This window comes from Panthera leo, chromosome B3 (assembly GCF_018350215.1).
Source record: "Panthera leo isolate Ple1 chromosome B3, P.leo_Ple1_pat1.1, whole genome shotgun sequence".
Classification (NCBI taxonomy): Eukaryota; Metazoa; Chordata; class Mammalia; order Carnivora; family Felidae; genus Panthera; species Panthera leo.
The window spans coordinates 97,342,041-97,360,899 of NC_056684.1; the positions used below are offsets into that span (position 1 = coordinate 97,342,041).

An 18,859-nucleotide genomic window follows, 5' to 3' on the forward strand; every position below is an offset into this window, starting at 1 on the left:
CGGCGGCAGCGGCAGAGCTGGGAGGAGGAGGAGGTGGAGGCCAGAGGGAGCCCGCGCTCAGGGCGGCGGCTGGAGGTAACCTCCTGGACTGAGCTGGGAAAGCGGGCCACCTCGGCCTCCGCTCCCCTCTGGTGCTCCGCCAGTAACTCCCTTCTTCCTCTCTGTGTCTCTGCAGGCGGCGCACCAAGTTCCCGCGAGGATCAATGACCTGACGAGGCGCCGGAGCCGCGCTGACTCTCGGGTGGCCTGGGTCGGTGAGCCCGGTGCTGGTGGACCGGCGGGCGGGCCGGAGGGCCTCGGTCTCCCGCGGCGGAGTGAGGAGAAGGCGGAGGAGCGGGAACCGCGGCGGCGCTCGCGCGGCGCTCGCGGGGGGAAGGGCAGTTCCGGGCCGGGCCGCGCCTCAGCAGGGCGGCGGCTCTCCCGGCGCAGACTCAGGGCCCCGGCGGCAGCGGCGTCTGGAGGAATCAAGTTGTGCGGTCGGTGATGCCCGAGTGAGTCGCGAGCCCGGGCCTCTGCCCCGAGGAGGAGGCGACTCCCACGCAGGCCGCACGGGCGCCCTCGCGGCCGGGAGGCTTCGTTTCGGTTTCGCGGCGGCTGCGGCGTTGTTGGCTGAGGGGACCCGGGACACCTGAATGCCCCCGGCCCCGGCTCCTCCGACGCGATGGGGAAGGTGCTATCCAAGATCTTCGGGAACAAGGAAATGCGGATCCTCATGTTGGGCCTGGACGCGGCCGGCAAGACAACAATCCTGTACAAGTTGAAGCTGGGCCAGTCGGTGACCACCATCCCCACAGTGGGTTTCAACGTGGAGACGGTGACTTACAAAAACGTCAAGTTCAACGTATGGGATGTGGGCGGCCAGGACAAGATCCGGCCGCTCTGGCGGCATTACTACACCGGGACCCAGGGTCTGATCTTCGTAGTGGACTGCGCCGACCGCGACCGCATCGACGAGGCCCGCCAGGAGCTGCACCGCATTATCAATGACCGGGAGATGAGGGACGCCATAATCCTCATCTTCGCCAACAAACAGGACCTGCCTGATGCCATGAAACCCCACGAGATCCAGGAGAAACTGGGCCTGACCCGGATTCGGGACAGGAACTGGTATGTGCAGCCCTCCTGTGCCACCTCAGGGGATGGACTCTATGAGGGGCTCACATGGTTAACCTCTAACTACAAATCCTAATGAGCATTCTCCACCTATCCCCCGGAAGGAGAGAAATCAAAAACCCATTCATAGGATTATCGCCACCATCACCTCTTTCAATTGCCACTTTCTCTTCTTTTGAATTTGAACTCTGGAGTTACTGTTCTACGGTTGGGGGGGGGGGGGTTAGGGGTTTCCTTTTTTTGTTTCTTTTTTTTTCCGTTCTTTTTTTTTTTTTTTTTTTTTTTTTTGCTTTGCGTTAGGAAGCTCTGATCTGACATTTGCCATGAACACAAAGTGCTAGATGCTCTTAATGACTTCCAGCAAATGGGATGGGGGAAATATAGCAGTTTTTGGTAAAGTCCTTTATAATAATGGTTTGATTTTTTATTTCGAGAGAATCTTTTTTGCAATGTATGCTTTTTTCCTTTTTGCCCAGTTTCCTTATCACTTGCTGTAGATGGCTTATTTTGCATTCATGCAGACTATGTTGCAAGTCTGTTTCATCTAGTAAACTGAAAATTATTGCTTAATCAAACTGCCGTTTGTCTTTTATATTTAAGGCCTTTACCCCTCCCTTCTGAGTTTTACCTTTAACTTAGTAATTTCAAATGTGACCTTTTATATCTAAGACCAGTGTAGTAAACTTAGCCTACAGTGGCAAATCATGAGTAATATCATTGTAATATGTTCCAGTTGCACATCAGTATGTTAAACAGGTAATGTAAGAAGTTTTTTGAAATGTCAGCTATTAAGTTCTGAAACATACATCATGCATGAGTAGGGATAAAGCTCAAGTTCCTTATTACATAGCCAACTTACACTGCATAAAGATACGAAAGTGTAACCCGTCAAGAACACAGGTTTTTTTTTCACTGCAAAGTTAGCAACTTTGCGGTTTTCCCTCTTTTTTAACTTTAAAAGTAGACTTTTCCCAGAAAGTGGAGCAATAATGGTGTATGCCACACACAGATGAGATCTCTGTAGATATCTTACGTGACTTTGGGGCAAAACTGGAATATATATTTTACCACGTTTCGAATATCTAAGACCAATAGTTAAAAAAATTATTAGAATGTTTATTTTGTCCATTAATAAAGCATCTAACAATTCAAATTAAATACACCTTCTACCTAGTTGGAAAAACACGTTCCTGTTTTCACGTTAGAGCAAGTGATTAAGCTGAAGATACAAGTCTTTTTTTATAGATGAGTGATCCACATCTCCATTAATTAGAACACTGGAAAAGATGTTTTATGAAAAAAGTATTTAATTCTGTTTGTAGGATTAACTCATACAAAGAGTAAGTCAGATATCCTGTTGGTTCATTAATACACTATCTCCTTTAAGGAAGGAAATGTGATGAATGAATTATGTGTAGACTTGAGGAATGACAAAGGGGAAGTAGGATGAAGAAAACGAACCTACAGATGACAATGAATGTAAACTTATTTTTCTTCAAGGGTAAGCATTGTGCTCACTGGTGATATCCAGGTCCTAGCAAGATTACTTGCTTAGCTTGTTAGGACCGGTAACTAGGTTATTGAGACCACTATGATTGATACTTGGAACCAAATGTTAATGCTTGATACAGAATTGTGAGCAGCATCTGGTTCTCATATAGCCTTAAGGATTAATTTTAGAGATCCTCAAGGAATTAAACATAGGGAATTTAAGAAATGTAGACTGCAAAGGCAGTATACAGGAGAAGGTAGAGTGGGTTTTGTTCATGAGGGTGTCTGAAAACTAAAATGGAGCGGGATATCATGGTACATAGTTGGACAGTATTGGTCCTTCGTGCTTTGGCCATATTGTATAACGGAGCTTTTACCAAAGATGTATGAGAAGCATAAGGCTATAAAAAGTTAACTATTCAAAGTAAAACTCTTGACAAACATTTTACTTAAAGCAGATGAGAAAAGGTGCTATGTTGTAGGCTCCTGATGGTGCAGAGGGATTTTTGAATTCAAAATGCAACTAAGGTACAGAGTTCTCAGTTTTGCTTTAGAAAGATCTCTAGAAATCAAGCTGACAGACACATCCGAGAACATTTTAGTTGCTTTTAAAATTCCCAAAGCTCCACCATAAATTTAATTCTTAGTGTTTTAAGTGATTGCATTTTAAAGGTATATAAACATGGGTTATACAAATATCAATGCTATAGTAACATCCTTAGACAAGACAAGCACAAAGGTATAAATGCCTAAACTGGAGGAAACTTGAAACCCTCATCTTAATTCTTAAATGTAGTATTTCTAACTTGTGACAGACAGATTGATAGGCAGCCATTTTTTTTGTGTTTTAAAATACCTGGGAGCATAGTTAAAATTTTATACATCAAGTGATTGCTATTGAATGTTGCAGGTGAGATGTGGTGGTTACTTTTAGTTTATTTGAACTGTCTAACTGAAGGGGGGAGGGGGGAAGCAAATATTTGAAATTTGGAAAACCCTAAACTTTTTGGTAAGAACTTGTAATTTTCATTTACATTTTCTTGAAGGATATAAAAGGTGGATAATTGATGTAGTTAAATTGAACCATAACTATTGGTAATCACGGGGCAGGTAATTGTAGCCTGCAGAAAAAAGTTACAATCTAGAATTTAAAAAAGATCCTGAAGTTTTTGTTTAATTGCATCAATTTCTGTATTTATGTGAATTTATAAACTGCAGTAAGTTTTTGAATGAGGTTAATCTTGTCTAATATAAGTAAATGAGTCTGTAGACTGTGATCTCCCCAAACTAAAAAGTACAGTACTTGGAATTGTGTTCTTTATGGTTGTAGTGTTGGTAAAGCACTAATATGCAGAAAATAAAGGAATTACACAGTGCAGTTTCTCACGTTATGTTACTCGTTTGGACTAGATTAAGTGGGACATGTGGTGTGTTGGGCCATGTTATTCTCCAGGGAAATATGGTATAAATGACTCAATTTGGGAGTCACCTAGCTTTTATAAGAACAAAAAAGATTCAGTTTGGTTTTTACAATGCTGAGTGTATAAAAAAGTTTTGTACTGATTTAATTCCACCAAACTTACTCTGATTTTATGATAATTTAGGACACAAAAGCACTTGAAAATAATTTTGAAAAATTAAGCTTCTAAGCAGTTTCTATTCTACCATTTTTCCCAAATCACAACCTTAGTGTTTTTAGGAGTAGAGAATTGTATCTCTAAAGAATTGGCCTACAGAGTTGTCCTAACCCTTGACAAATGACTTTTAGATTTTAAAGTTTGTCTTCTAAACCCAAAGTTGCTTGTCTCCTAAGAATGCCTGAATTGTAGCCATTTAGAAAGTAGGAGTAGATGAAGAATAACTTGTTGGATAAAAGGATTTTTTTTAAAACACATTTCCTTTTCCGTAAGCATTCCCTCTTATATCAGCAATTTTTATAGCTTGATTTTAGAATGTCTTAGTGTATTCTCTGGTGTGATTTACTCCCCACATTAATATTAATATATTTAGTACTGTGATTTACTAATGGCTGCCAAGTATCAATTTATCAGTGCTAGAAGTAGAAAATATTTTTCTCTTTAGTGGGTTTTTATGTTTTTCATATGTTTAGAAATATAATAGCCATGGGCCACCTGGGTGGCTCAGTCGGTTAAGCATCTGACTTTGGCTCAGGTCGTGATCTTGCAGTTTGTGAGTTCAAGCCCTGTGTCGGCCTCTGTGCTGACAGGTCAGAGCCTGGAGCCTGTTTTAGGTTCTGTGACTCCTCTCTCTCTGCCCCTTCCCTGCTCACTCTCTCTCAAAAAATAAATGTTAAAAAAAAAGAAACATAGTAGCCATAATCTGAATGGTGGTGGAGCTTACTAAATTCCCAGTTAACCCTCAGTATCTTGCCAAGTATCTGTCAGGGTATGGTAAGACAAATCTTGTTGCTTGTAGGGAAAAATTGTAAAACCACATACAACAATTAGAAACTTTTAAGTCTGCCTAGTCACTGAGCATAATGCATTTGGAGTATAACCTTCAATAGAATTTTTTGTTTATATTGAATGCTGAAGACAAAGTAGGAAAGATTGCAATATTAGGAAGTTTATGAAAAAAAGAGAATGGTGGGACATAGAACTGTAGAAGAGGTAAAGTAACTTTTCCCTGATTTGCTAAACTTTAAACTTGCCAAACTAGATTAGTGAGTTCAGTGGGCAAGGAATACATACAAGTGAGATCAAAGAGGCAGAACAAGTCTGTAGAGAGGTTTAGGAATGACAACTGAAATATGTTATAAGTAAGCTAAAGTAATGGTAACTTTCCTGGGAATTAGTCTGTAAGAAAAACCATTTTGTGGGACAGTAAGAAAATGCTTTAATTTTGAATATTTTTTTTCCTCTAAAATGTTTTATGACTACTTGAAACAATTTTAAAAGCAAAGTATTTGTCAATCTTGTCCTTGAAAACTTTTCTACTAGTTAAATTATTTCATTTGGATATATATCTCCTCCGTAGTATTTGTTTTATAGTTGCAAGAGTAGATTTATTTATTGAGAGCCTACTGATATACCTGCTACTGGTCTAGGTACAGGAGATCCATCAGTGAAAAAAATACAATATCTGCTTTCATGTAATTTATGCTGGTGGGGGTGGGGTGGGGTGGGGGGAAATGACAAAGATCAAATAATGACTTAAGCTATGTAAGGTGATGTACTATGTATTACATAGTATGTTATATATATATATAGGAGGACAGGTAGGAATGTCTTCAGAGGCCTTATTGAGAAAGTGACATTTGAGCAAATACTTGAAAAATATCAGTGGAATTGACATAGTAACAGGAAGATAATACTGTATGGTATAGAGCAGGGGTGGGGAACTGAGCCTAGGGCAAATGTGGCTGTGACCTGTTTTATAGGGAGTAAAGGAATTGTTTTTACATTTTTAAAGGATTTTTAAAGACTGAAAAAACAAGGGTGACTAGGTGACAGTAGTTAGCCTGAAAAGCCTGAAATATTTACTATCTGGCCCTTATTAAAAAAGTTGGTTGACCCCAAGTCTAAACCCCAGTTTTTAAAATATTACCAAAATATATAGGAAATCCAGCAATCCAAAGTAAAAGACCATGGTTAATGAATGAATGAGTCTTATCAAAACTTTAAGGAACAGCACACACAATTTACCACACTTGAACATTTAGTGATCCTTGAGACTTGTGATTGAGTAGTCTAACCTGGAGGTTTTTTTCTCTGAAATTTAAATGTGTGGAATCAGTAGTTTTTCAAGTTCAATTTTAACATTCTTTAAGATCTTGTGAATCATTTCATTAAAATTGTTTCCCTTATTTTTATGGTAGTTGTGCTGGTTTTTGGGTATAAGTTAAATGTGTTTCCCTGTTGAAGGGCCCTTTCCTCCAGATAACCTAGATTAGTTTGGAATAGGTTCAGATAACATCATAGAACGGACTTTTATTCAGTTGGTATTACTGTAATCAAGTCCTGAGTCCAGTATTTTATATTATGAAACTTTGTAAGAGGAAGTGTTTTGTTGACTTGGAGACTAACATGTCACAGGATATTTGGTTTCTTCTGGTGTTAATTCCTCCAAGTGATATAAAGTAGGAAATTCACACATGAATTATTTCTTGCCTAGAGAGTTGTTCTATACTGCTTACGTGGTAGAATGTAAGAATCTGTAACTGTCTTAAAAGAGAAACTAAACAATAATTTAACAGGAGTTATGGGAGTAAATTTTATGGAGGACATTTACAAATGGGCTTTAAAAAATAAAAGCACTTGTAGTTCATAGAAAGATCTATGTGAAGCTGGATATTCATGACCATAAAAACTCTTTCCCATTATAACTAAATAGACTGTCCTGAGAAGGTCATAGCATTATGAGAGGGGGGAAAACCATTAAAGGAGTTATAGAAGCAGGGATTTAGATCTTTGATGTTTGTTCTAATTTGGCAAACTAAAGTGCTTTTTCTCTATATCTTTATTTCTAAGTCAGTTTTGTAAATAAGTCCTAGGTTGGAGCTAGGCCTAAAGATACCAAATTGGGAAACATTCTAAAAATATTAAGAGTTAGCATCTTTTGAATGTTTGCCACGTGCCAGACATTGTTCTAAGCATTTCATGCATATTCTATTCATCCTCACCAAAACTTGGGAGAAAAGGCTCCCATTTTATAGTTGAGAAAACTGAGGCTTAGGAAGGTATATGTTAATAAGTGGCAGAGCCAGACTTTGGACTCCAGCAGTCTGTGCTATACTATGAGTATGGCTGAGGTGAACCAGTGGTTAACGATGTGCTTAATATTTTGTGTGTGTGTATTGCTTATGAAAAGGTTACTTTGTGTAATATAATTTCATGTTTGTCCATCACCCAGTTTTGAGTCCCTATATAATTTGAGCCTTCTGTGTAATGGAGAATGTAGTATTGGACTCTGAGAATTATTTTTTTCTGTAAAAATCACATGTGACTACTTGGTAGATTGCAAATTTTACAGATCATCATGAAAAAATAGAAGTTAGTTTTCGCCGAGTTGATTATTTGCATGCTTGTTTATACAGAGCCTCCTTTTGATTTGAGAAAAAGGTTTTAGAAAATTTGGAGTGTACGATTTACATTGTGTTTCTACCTAATAAATTCACGACTACAGACATTTAGGTGTTGTTTAATAAGTGAATTTCTTGCTTTTTAGATCCTATTGTAGCTCACTTTTTGTATGTGAGATTTACTTAAAGAACATTATATCCTCCTATCAGCAAGAACCTGGAGCCTAAGGTTACCTAGAGTGCTTTAATAATGTACTTTGGTGTTTAAGCCAGGACTTAAGAGTAAAATCTGATAATTTTGCTAAAATGCAAGATGCCATACCGAAAAATCCTGTTTTGTCAGTAATTTCTATTTGAGGTAGAAATTTAAGGCTAGGGAAGACATACGCTCGAAATGTTCAGTCAGTTATCAAGTGCTCTATCAAATACTAGACAGTGCAAAGAAGTATTATATTGTGGGCTGGAATGGGCTAGGGAAGGCCAGTGGGAACTGAGTTGGACCCAAAAGGGGAATTATAGCATTATTGATTGTATGCTCACCGTGTGCTAGGCACTGTTCAAAGGGCATTATTTGCACTATCTCACTTAAAATGTGTAAGTAAAAGTGCATTGGTGGTATATCATATAGTATTTAGGAGATGGAGAAGAGACTTGTCTGGCTAGGGTTGCCAGATTTAGCAATTAAAAATACAGAGTGCCTTGGGTGAAGGAGAGTGGGAGGCACAGGCTTCCAGTTTTGGAGTGACTAGGTCATGGGGATAAAAGGTGCAATATAGGGAACACAGTCAGTGGTATTATAATAGCACTGCATGGTGACAGATGGTAGCTACGGTTGTGGTGAGCATAACATAGCATATAGAGTAGTAAAATCACTATGTTGTACACCTGAAACTAATAGAACATTGTGTTCAACTCCAATAAAAAAAGTAAAAGGTGCCCAGTGAAAGTTCAATTTCACGATCTTTAGTACAAGTATATTCCATGCAATATCCTAAAATTATATATAAAATATTATTGTTTATCTGAAATTGAAATTTCACTGGGTGGCCTATATGTTATCTGCAATCCTTTGTTTGACTTGAGTGGTAGAGGAGGAGATATGGTTCAAAATAGAAGTTGAAAACGCGGTTTTTAGAAGGCCTCAAGAGCTAGAGCAAGTAGTTTGGACATTTTTGTGTGTGTGATGTGAGCCACTAAAGTTTTAAAATATTCCCATAGTAGGAGAGACTCACAATGTTTAGGACTATTAAATCTAGTAGCTTTGTGTAGAATCCTCAATCAGGGTCATGAATAGAAACTGGAAGAAACAAATCCTTTCAAGAGACTTAATTCAAGAGAAAATGCAGACAAAGTATAGGATACAGAAGATGAGAAACAAGTGAGATGAAATAAAATGGTAGACATACATTACTTGTGGAGGGAGAAATAATTAATGATTTTGATCCTTAATTTCTATGCAAAAGATAATGATGACATAAAATGTTATTGATAGAAAGAAACCAAGATATAGAGCACCTTTGAACAGAGACACTTTAATAATTGGGTAAAATGCTTCATTTGCAATCTTGATATTAAGTCTGTTAGGCATACTCTGTTTTGTAATTATTCTGTCTTAGAGCATTTTTGTACAATATAAATATAATGCAAGCTGCCAATGTAATTTAAAATGCTTTAGCATCACACTCTAAAAAGTAAAAAGAGGGACGCCTGTTTGGCTCAGTCGGTTAAATGTCTGTCTCTTGAGTTTGGTGCAAGTCATGATCTCACAATTCATGGGATCTAGCCCTACATCGGGCTCTGTGCTGAAAACATGGACCCTGCTTGGGATTCTCTCTCCCTTTCTGCCCCTCCAGCTCATGCTCACTCTCTTTCTCAAGATAAATAAATAAACATTTAATAAAATTTAAAAAGGTAAATATAAACAGGTAATATATTTTTTAATGTTTTATTTAGGGGCACCTGGGTGGCTCAGTCAGTTGAGTGTCAGACTTGGGCACAGGTCATGATCTCCCAGCTTGTGACTTGGAGCCTCGCGTCGGGCTCTGTGCTGACAGCTCGGAGCCTGGAGCCTGCTTCAGAGTCTCTGTCTCCCTCTCTCTCTGCCCCTAACCCACTCGTGTTCTGTCTCTGTCTCTCTCAAAAATAAATAAACATTAAAAAAAATAATGTTTTATTTAACCCAACATATCAAATATATTATTTCAATGTCACTAGTATAAAATAATAAGATACATTCCTTATTTCATGCAAAATCTTCAAGATGTAAGTGTATATTTTATACTCGAAGCACATCTAATTTCAGACTAGCCGCATTCCAGAGCTCAATAGTTATATATGGCAGGTGGCCATCATATTGAACAGTTCATTCTTAGAGGGTGGTTATTTCTAATACCATGCCTACAGTTTCAGAAACTGTACTAGAGAGTACCAGTTAAGATCACTGCAATATGATGAACCTTCTAGGCCAGGGATTCCCAAAATATGGTCTATGAGCCAAATCTGGCCCACTGCCTGTTTTTGTAAATAAAGTTTTATTGGAACATAACCATGGTCATTTATTTGTGTATTGTCCAAGTCTGCTCTTTCACACAACACAAGACCATACGGCCCACAAAGCACAAAACATTTACTCTCTGGCCCTTTATAGAAATTTGCCAATACCTTTCTAGATCCCAAACTAAAGTTTCAGGGATAAAACACATACTATAACATTTAAATGAGTTTTCAGAAATAGTATTGAAATAGTTAAAAGGTAATGTATATATATATTTATCCATTTATTCACCAAGAATGTATTTACTATGTTCTAGGCACTGCAGTAGGCCCAATAAACAGGAATAAATAAATGTCATTAATCTTTAAGAAGGTCATAGTTTCGTTGAAAATAGGGATGCATCCATAGATAATTACAAAGATGTCCTATAACACATGGTGCATTGAGTGTACACCAGTGAGACACCTTTCTCTGGCTAGGGAATGGGAGGTAGAGGAATGGAAAGCTGCAGAAGAGGTCTGTCTGAGGTGAATTTTAAAGGATGAATAAGAATTATTCAGAGAGGAGGTGATGACATTTTAGTCAGCAGAACAGTTATATGCAAAAGTCAGGTGTTAGCATAGCACCATCACGAATTGACAGCTTCTTATGCCTGGAGCATAGGATGGACTTGTATTAGATGAAGATGGAAAAATGGTCAGGGGCTGGATTATGAAGTGCCTTCATTTTTTATAGGAATTTTGGATTTTATAATTTGGGTCCTTAGAAAACCTTGCGGGATTTTTAAGCACAAAATCGCATGAGACTTACATTTTAAGGTGCTTACCAACTACTGTAAAGGATGAATAAAGGTCCTAGGCAGGAAACCTATTGTCGACTAGTTGAGAGAGATTTCCCTAGTTGAAGCAATGGGTATAGGGGTGAAGAGGAGAGAACATATCTGAGAAATATTTGAATTACATTTTGCAAAGTATATTCTGTAGAACACTGATCACCAAAGATAATCCTTTGGAAAAAGGCTTCCAAACTCTTTGGGAAATGCTTCATATTATATCTGCATTTGAGAGTCACAAGTCACGTTAGCAGTATATTGAAGGGTCTTAGAAGTCTTGCTTTAACCCAGCATTTCCCAAGCTCATTTGATCACAGAACCCTAATAATTTTTTTAAAAAACTATGCTGTGGAACAAAGATTCATTCCAAGAACTATAGTTTAGGAAACCCTATTTTAGGCAGAATCACCAAGTTTTGGCCAATTGAATGAAAGGGAACAAGGGAAAAAAGTCTACATGAGTGACTGTTAATGAAAATTAACATTTATAAAGACAAAAATTAGAGGGAAAAGAGCAAGTTTAAAAGCAGGAGGCCCAGTTTTGTCAGCAAGTTTTGGGTGCCTATGGCATGGACATCTACATGGAGATATGCAGTAGAGAGGTCAGGAGACATCTAGTCTACAGATAGAGGTTTACGTGGTAGCTTGTAAATGGGTTCTTGAAACCACAGATGGTAGTGAGATTTCCTGGGAGAAGAATGAAGAGCAGAGGATATGGAAGACTTCCTGGAGGAACGCTGATGTTTAAGGGGTGGGTGGAAGAAGAGGGTATTAACAAAGAAGACCCAGAAGAAATGGGAGAGAATATCAATGACTTCATATCCTACAGGGAGATCAAGAAGGTTGAAGTTCAAAATGAATTCTTTAGAACTGACATTAGAAAGCCATCAGGACCTTCCTTAGGGATATTTGAATGAAGTGGCCAGAAACTAGTTTGCAATGAAAGAGACAGGAGGCAGTAGAGAAGCTGCTAACAGAAGGGTTCCAAAAAAGCTGGGGATTAAGGGTTGATAATAGATGTTAAGGATGTGATAGTCAGCGGGAGATAGGTGCAAAAGTTTATATAAATAAATAAATTAATAAATAATTAAATGTTTTACACGTTAATATACACTTTAGTATACACTTAAATATAGAAGGGTCATTTAATTTTCAAGACATTATTTCAGGTAAGCGTTGTACGTATTGATTGTGGAGGGTGGAATACGAAATGAGGAATATGTGCTCCCTATCACCAGTTTCCTAGAGGTAAGGAAAAATTGGAAAAAGAAGCCATTTGAAAAATGTTAATCTCAATTCCTTTAAGCTGCTCTTTTTCCATAGGTAGGGTTCTCCTCCTGAAAATGCCCACAACGAACATGCCCAAGTAATTCTAGTCCCACGGCAACTACGGTTGTAGATGGTGCCATCCCTGTCTCTCAAATGTAGAAAGTAAGCCATGGTGGCCATGGCCTGTCCAAGAACTCATAGAAGTTAGTGATATAACTGAAACTCAAAATTCCTTTGTATTATTACTCATATAGTCATGGAGCGAAATTTAAAAGATTTTCTTTTTTTTAAAATGTATATTTATTTTTGAAAGAGCATGAACTGGGGTGGGGCAGAGAGAGGGGGACAGAGGATCTGAAGTGGGCTCTGTGCTGACAGCAGAGAGCCTGATGCGGGGTTTGAACCCATGAACTGCAAGATCATGACCTGAGCCGAGGTTGGATGCTCAGCCGATGGAGCCACCTAGGCGCTCCAAGAATTTCTAATATGTAAGCATCATGCTGATTAACTTAACCCCTATTTAGGTAAAATATAGAGTTTCCAATTTACTATGAAACTTCTCTTAAGATTTGCAAACCGAAGTTTAATACTGTCACCATCAGTTTTGAATTTTAGGATATTTTCTTCCATGATTTAGGGTTAGAGGGAAAAAATCTATAGGATGACAAAATGGAGTATAGAATTAAATAATGGTACACATTATTAAATAATTTATGTGTGCCTGCCAGTGTGCGACTGGCTTTAAATGTAATATTCACAACAGACTAGCAAAATAGGTGGTATTCTCTTCTATTTTACAGATAGGAAACTTAAAGCACAAATGTAAGTAATTTTTTTTCTTTCTTCTTTTTTTGTTTATTTATTTTTGAGAGAGACAGACCATGAGCGGGGGAGGGGCAGAGAGAGAGGGAGACACAGAAGCTGAAGCAGGTTCCAGGGTCTGAGCTGTCACCACAGAGCCTGATGCAGGGCTCCAACCCATGAATCGTGAGATCATGACCTGAGCCAAAGTTGGACGCTTAACCGGGTCACCCAGGCACCCCAGTAATTTCTTTATGATACCACAGCCATTCCATGGGAGAGCCTGTATTCAAACCCAAGTCTTGTTGAATCCAAAGCAATAGCCTTTAGGAAAGGAGGATTCTAACAAACTGTAATAAATTATAATTTTTTAACACTGAATTCAGTAAGTCATGGTGGCTGTGATCCAATAATCTGTCATCAGTCCAGTTTATCAGGAATACTTGTGTCTGATCCTGGAGACAAAGCAATATTTTGGAGGGACCGAGGCTTATTTGAATGTATGAAGAAGGTGCTTCTGTCCAATGAGTGAGAGAGTTGACAATTAAAAAAAATTTTTTTTAATGTTTTTATTTTATTTTTGAGAGAGAGAGAGAGACAGCGTGTGAGTGGGGGAGGGGTAGAGAGAGAGGGAGACAGAATCTGAAGCAGGCTCCGAGCTGTCAGCACAGAGCCTGATGTGGAGCTTGAACTCACAGACTGCGAGATCATGACCTGAGCCGAAGGGACGCCCAACCGACTGCACCACCCAGGCACCCTGAGAATTGGCAATTTTAAATAACTCCTAAACATTCTTCCTTACTAGATGCTAGAACCTGAGGGCATGGCTGATAAGAAAGGCATTGGGAATGGGGTGGGGCACAGATGGTGAGGAGGAAGAGGCCTTCCTCTCTCCTATCCTATGTTAGAAGAGATGACATCAGGTTACTTTGAACTGTATCTCTCTATGTCCTTAACTAGGGGATGGTTTTCAAGTTACTTTTTTTCAACAGCAGCATCAGGACACGTGACTTCTGAACCCCTTATAGTTGCCTGGATCTTGCTTTTACTTGGGGAGGAGGAGCCAAATGTATTCTGTTTCTGTTGTGCATTTGGCCAGGAATTACGGGCTTGTACAGACATGCCTTTGATGTATTTGTGTTTAATTATTTTAATTTGTCTCTGTCAATCTGGACTTTGTATTAGGTAAATTCATGAATTTATTCGCAAAGAACTCAACATTTGAGGTATATAAATATTTAAAGAATACACGGAAAAACAAGGTGAAGCACAGACTTACTTTCAAAGGTTTGTGTCGGGTAGCAGGGAAATACACATTTTAATGAAATCATCTTTGTAGCAGTGACAAGTTAACTGTTCATTTTTAAGAGGTGGAAGAAAAACCCCTGGATGTTTTCAGTAACTTTCAGAAAATCCATGTAGCATGTGTAAGTTTGATCCACTGTTAATTGGATTATATGATAGGACTGCAACATCAAAAGTGTATAAAAGCTTATAGAAAGACAGTTTGTTTAAAAGATTATGATGTGGTAGTACAGGAAAGCTAGCTTTATAGTATCAGCGGTTTATCCCCCCCACCCCGCCCTCGTACAGAATTAAAATTTGAAGGGGGAGAGGAAGGCAAGGCTGTGTTAAAGCCAGGAGGTTGAATCATCTAAGGAAATGAGTCAGTGGCTATGAACCATAACTTTCCTTTTTCTGAGGCTTTGACTTTGAGGGCTTAACGTTGAATTATTTTAAAAAATCTCCTTGCTTGCTATCAGTAAATTGAAAACAATTTTTTTTTTTTTTTTTAGGAATTTAAAGATAATTAGTATTTGGGATTCATGTTTTTCTTTCAACAAATATTTAGCAGAAACACAGGGATATTAAAACCAGTAGTTATGTTTTAAAAAGCAGTAGTTACATACTTCAGACTAAGTAAATATGTAGTGATTTGGTAATAAGGGATTATGTCAGTATCTTTGTATATATATTTGGCTCTAGGTAACCAATAGTGATTCTTTTTTTTTTTTTTTTTTAAGGGTTATTTATTTATTTTGAGAGAGACAGAGACAGCGCAAGTTGTGGGTAGAGAAAGAGGGAGAGAGAGAGAATCCCAAGCAGGCTCCACACTGTCAGCACAGAGTCCGACATGGGGCTCAAACAAACTGTGAGATTATGACCTGAGCTGAAACCAGAGCCAGTTGCTTAACTGACTGAACCACCCGGCTGTCCCCCAGTAGTGATTACAATCAGCTTTTAAAACAAGATTTTTGAGGTTAATAACTGGTAACTCATTTATGGATTTAAGAGGAAAAACCTGGGGTGCTGGTAGCTATTGACAATCATATTTCTATTCAATACACTTGAGTTTTTTCCTAAGCCATGAACTGTTTCTTTGGAACACTGAGCCCGTGGGAACCTTGAGCCCGTAGAAACCTTGAGCCCGTAACTGAAATGAACACATTGCATTATGGCTTATTTTTTTAAGCTTTAAAGATCTGAGCTGTAATCATCAGGTTTGAGAGTAAAGACAGGTAGGTATCTCAGAGTGAACACTAGTGCTATTAAATGAAAAGTTTCAGCTTTTTGTGGTTGCTTATCTTTATGAGTTAAACTTTTTATATGATTGGATTGCATTTCTTATTCTTTTCAATTCATGACTAATACTTAAGATAGTGAATGCATTTCACATAAGAATCTAGTATTTAGAAAACTACTTGAGGAAACTTCTTTTAATATTTTATTTTAATCAATCAATCAGTTAATTAACTTTTGAGAGAGGGAGGTACAAGTGAGCGAGGGGCAGAGAGAGAGAGGGAGAGAGAGAGAATACCATACAGGCTCCACGCTGTCATTGTGGAGCCAGAAGCAGGGCTCGAACCCACCCGATGCAGGGGTCAAACTAAATGAACGGTGACCCGAGTGGAAGTAGGATGCTTAACCAACTGAGCCACCCAGGCACCCTACTTGAGGAATCTTAAGTCCTATTTTTGTCATCTACATAAACGTGAAATATAGAACAAAACATTAAATTTTTATTCCTTTTTTCCCGCAATTAATGTAATAATATGCTAGAGGAGTCTTGGAGAAAATATTTAAATAAATGTTAATAGGTACTCTTCTTTTATTATTTGTTGGATATGTCATTGAATGGAGATTTTAGACTAGCATGACAAAACTAAATTACATCCTGGGCCTAATCTTCCTAATTAGTAAGGTTGGCAGGGCTATTTTTTCTGTATACTTAGACATGTTCATTTTTCTCCATTCATAACTTTGGTGATATCTAGACTTTTCTTTTCTTTACTTTTTCTTTCTGCATATCCCATCCTGATAAAACCTAAATCTGTTGCCTACTGGTACGCCTAATAATTTTTGCCTTGCTGAGCCTCAAATCAGTGAGTTAGGAAACTGTGTGACTTTTGGATTCTGAATTACAATATTAGTAACACTAGAGGACTTAGGATCTGGAAACATCCTGTGTATGATGTTGTGAATGCCATTCATAGCACGGAGGGAAGACTGACGGTAGAGGAGATCCCTCTTTCCTCAAAGTGTCATATAAGACATTTTCTATCTTTTCACAGGTATTTTAGTTCCCTGCCTGACAGTGTTGATTTGGGGAAAGAGCACAGGGCTTTGAGTAAGATAGACTTAGGTTTGCATCCTAGCCCTGCTACTCAATAGCTAAGTGACATTGGAAAGTTTATCTCTTCATCTATCTTTTCTAAAAATGGGAATGGTAATGTTCACCCTGTAGGGTTTTATCACTAAAAGTTGTAACTTAGGAGAAAGTCTCTAGCATAATACCTGGCATGGTAAGCACTCAATAGAAGTTAGTTCTAGTCTCCTTTTCCTGCTCTAGTTTAATAATTTAAAAAATTTAAAGTGGAAGTAAAATCCAAAATTTATGCTAGTATCATTGAAATATTTAAAGATGAAATTATATGACTTGGATTTGCATTCAATTAATCCGGGAGTAGGATTACACATGAAAATCTATACAATTGTTTGAGTTGAGTGAATATGTACATGGGCATTCATTGTATGTTTGAAAGTATCCATAATAAAAAGGTTTTTTTTAATGTTTATTTTGAGAGAGAGAGTGCAAGCAGGGGAGGGGCAGAGAGAGCAGGAGGCAGAATCCAGAGCAGGCTCCAGACTCTGAGCTCTCAGCAAAGCCTCACGCAGGCCTTGAACTCATGAACCGTGAGATCATGCCCTGAGCCGAAGTCAGATGCTTAACCGACTGAGCCACTCAGGAGTCCCCATAATAAAAAGTTTTAAAACTTATACTGTATGTAAAAAAATATTTAGTGAACAAAGACTTTCTCAAGGTGATGAGGAACGATCTATTTGTTGGTTGTATCTTTTACAAAAATGTTTATTTTTTTGAGAAAGAGGGAGAGAGAAAGGTGCAGAGAGAGAGGGAGAGAAAGTATCCCAAGCAGGCTCCACAATGTCAGTGCAGAGCCTGACGCTGGGCTTGATCTCATGAACCTTGAGATCATGACCTGAAAGCCTCAAGAGTTGTACACTTAACGGACTGAGTCACCCAGGCGCCCCTAATTGCGCCTTTTTAAAGATGATGATTGAGAACAGGCATTATTGATTTATGAATGGTGGTAGTTTTTCCCCCTCAACTACACAAAATGAATAGTTCTTTGACTAAGAAGAAAAAATGTCAAGTGGGAAGCCTGAAAAAAATCCTGAAGAAGTCAGTTTAAATGCTTTTGTCTAATTATCTGAGTCACTCCTCAGGGTGGAGGTGCTGTGGCATGGCTCACAGCCAACATAATTTTCAGCTGAAAAAAGAGAGCAGTTAGGCCAAGAAACACAGTAACCAAAATGACTACTATGATACGGGAACCAGCTTTATGTACTGACATTTTCTTTGTTATCTTAGGATAATAATGAAGAGCTACTGGCGTTTCTTCTTCTGAACCATATTAATTTTCTAAGAATGACTGTATACTGAGTTACAAACATTCGAATAAATTCCAGAGAGCAAACAAATGTGGACTACTTACTCATAGGGATATGACTGTTCTATACAGCATTGAAATATAGAAGGAACAAAAGGCTTTCTTGTGTTTAATGATTGATTAAAGGCACATTGCTTACTGCAGAAATCTAAAGGTCTACTTTTTTAAAAATGCCTGCAAATCTTGTTGGAAGAATTCTAGAGACCAATGTATTTGATAACCATTTCTGGAAAATAGAATTGCCATTGACATATCTAAACAATTGGATTCATAATATAGTATATAATTAATGAACTTAATATTTCAATCAGACTTGATGTTCTTGATCATTAATTACTTATTTTTAAAGAAGAAAATTAGAAGTGTCAATTTAGAGAGAACAGGAACTTTCACTTTCCTGACCTCCATTTATAGAGTAATCGTTTCTTTAAAAAAAAATTTTTTTAACGTTTATTCATTTTTGAGAGACAGAGTACAAGTGGGGGAGGGGCAGAGAGAGAGGGAGACACAGAATCTGAAGCAGGCTCCAGGTTCTGAGCTGTCAGCACAGAGCCCAATGCGGGGCTCGAACCCACAGACCATGAGATCATGACCTGAGCTGAAGTCAGCTGCTCAACTGACTGAGCCACCCAGGCACCCCAAGACTAATTGTTTATTTCTTAAAGCTTTCCCCAAGGGTGTTGGTATCCATACCATAACCCGGTGTAGTAAATTAATATTTATATAACTTTTCATTAAAGTCTCAATTCAGAAATTGTAATCATTCAACAATGACACTCACCTGCAGAGTATTACTATGAAAGAGGTATGGGCACCCAAAGTGCCTGTAGGCACCCAAGAGGTTGATTT

At 38.4% G+C, this 18,859-nt stretch overlaps 1 protein-coding gene across 1 annotated transcript; it reads left to right on the forward strand.

Annotated features, from left to right (window-relative positions):
• The first annotated feature begins 295 nt into the window (after positions 1-295).
• ARF6 (ADP ribosylation factor 6) lies at positions 296-1,683 on the forward strand. Its single transcript, XM_042943113.1, has one exon. The coding sequence runs from the start codon at positions 662-664 to the stop codon at positions 1,187-1,189; it is 528 nt and encodes a 175-aa protein (XP_042799047.1). The 5' UTR covers positions 296-661; the 3' UTR covers positions 1,190-1,683.
• The last annotated feature ends 17,176 nt before the right edge of the window (positions 1,684-18,859 follow it).

Coding starts and splice junctions, on each gene's coding strand:
- ARF6 (XM_042943113.1), top strand. CDS start 662: ATGGGGAAGGTGCTATCCAAGATCTTCGGGAACAAGGAAATGCGGATC.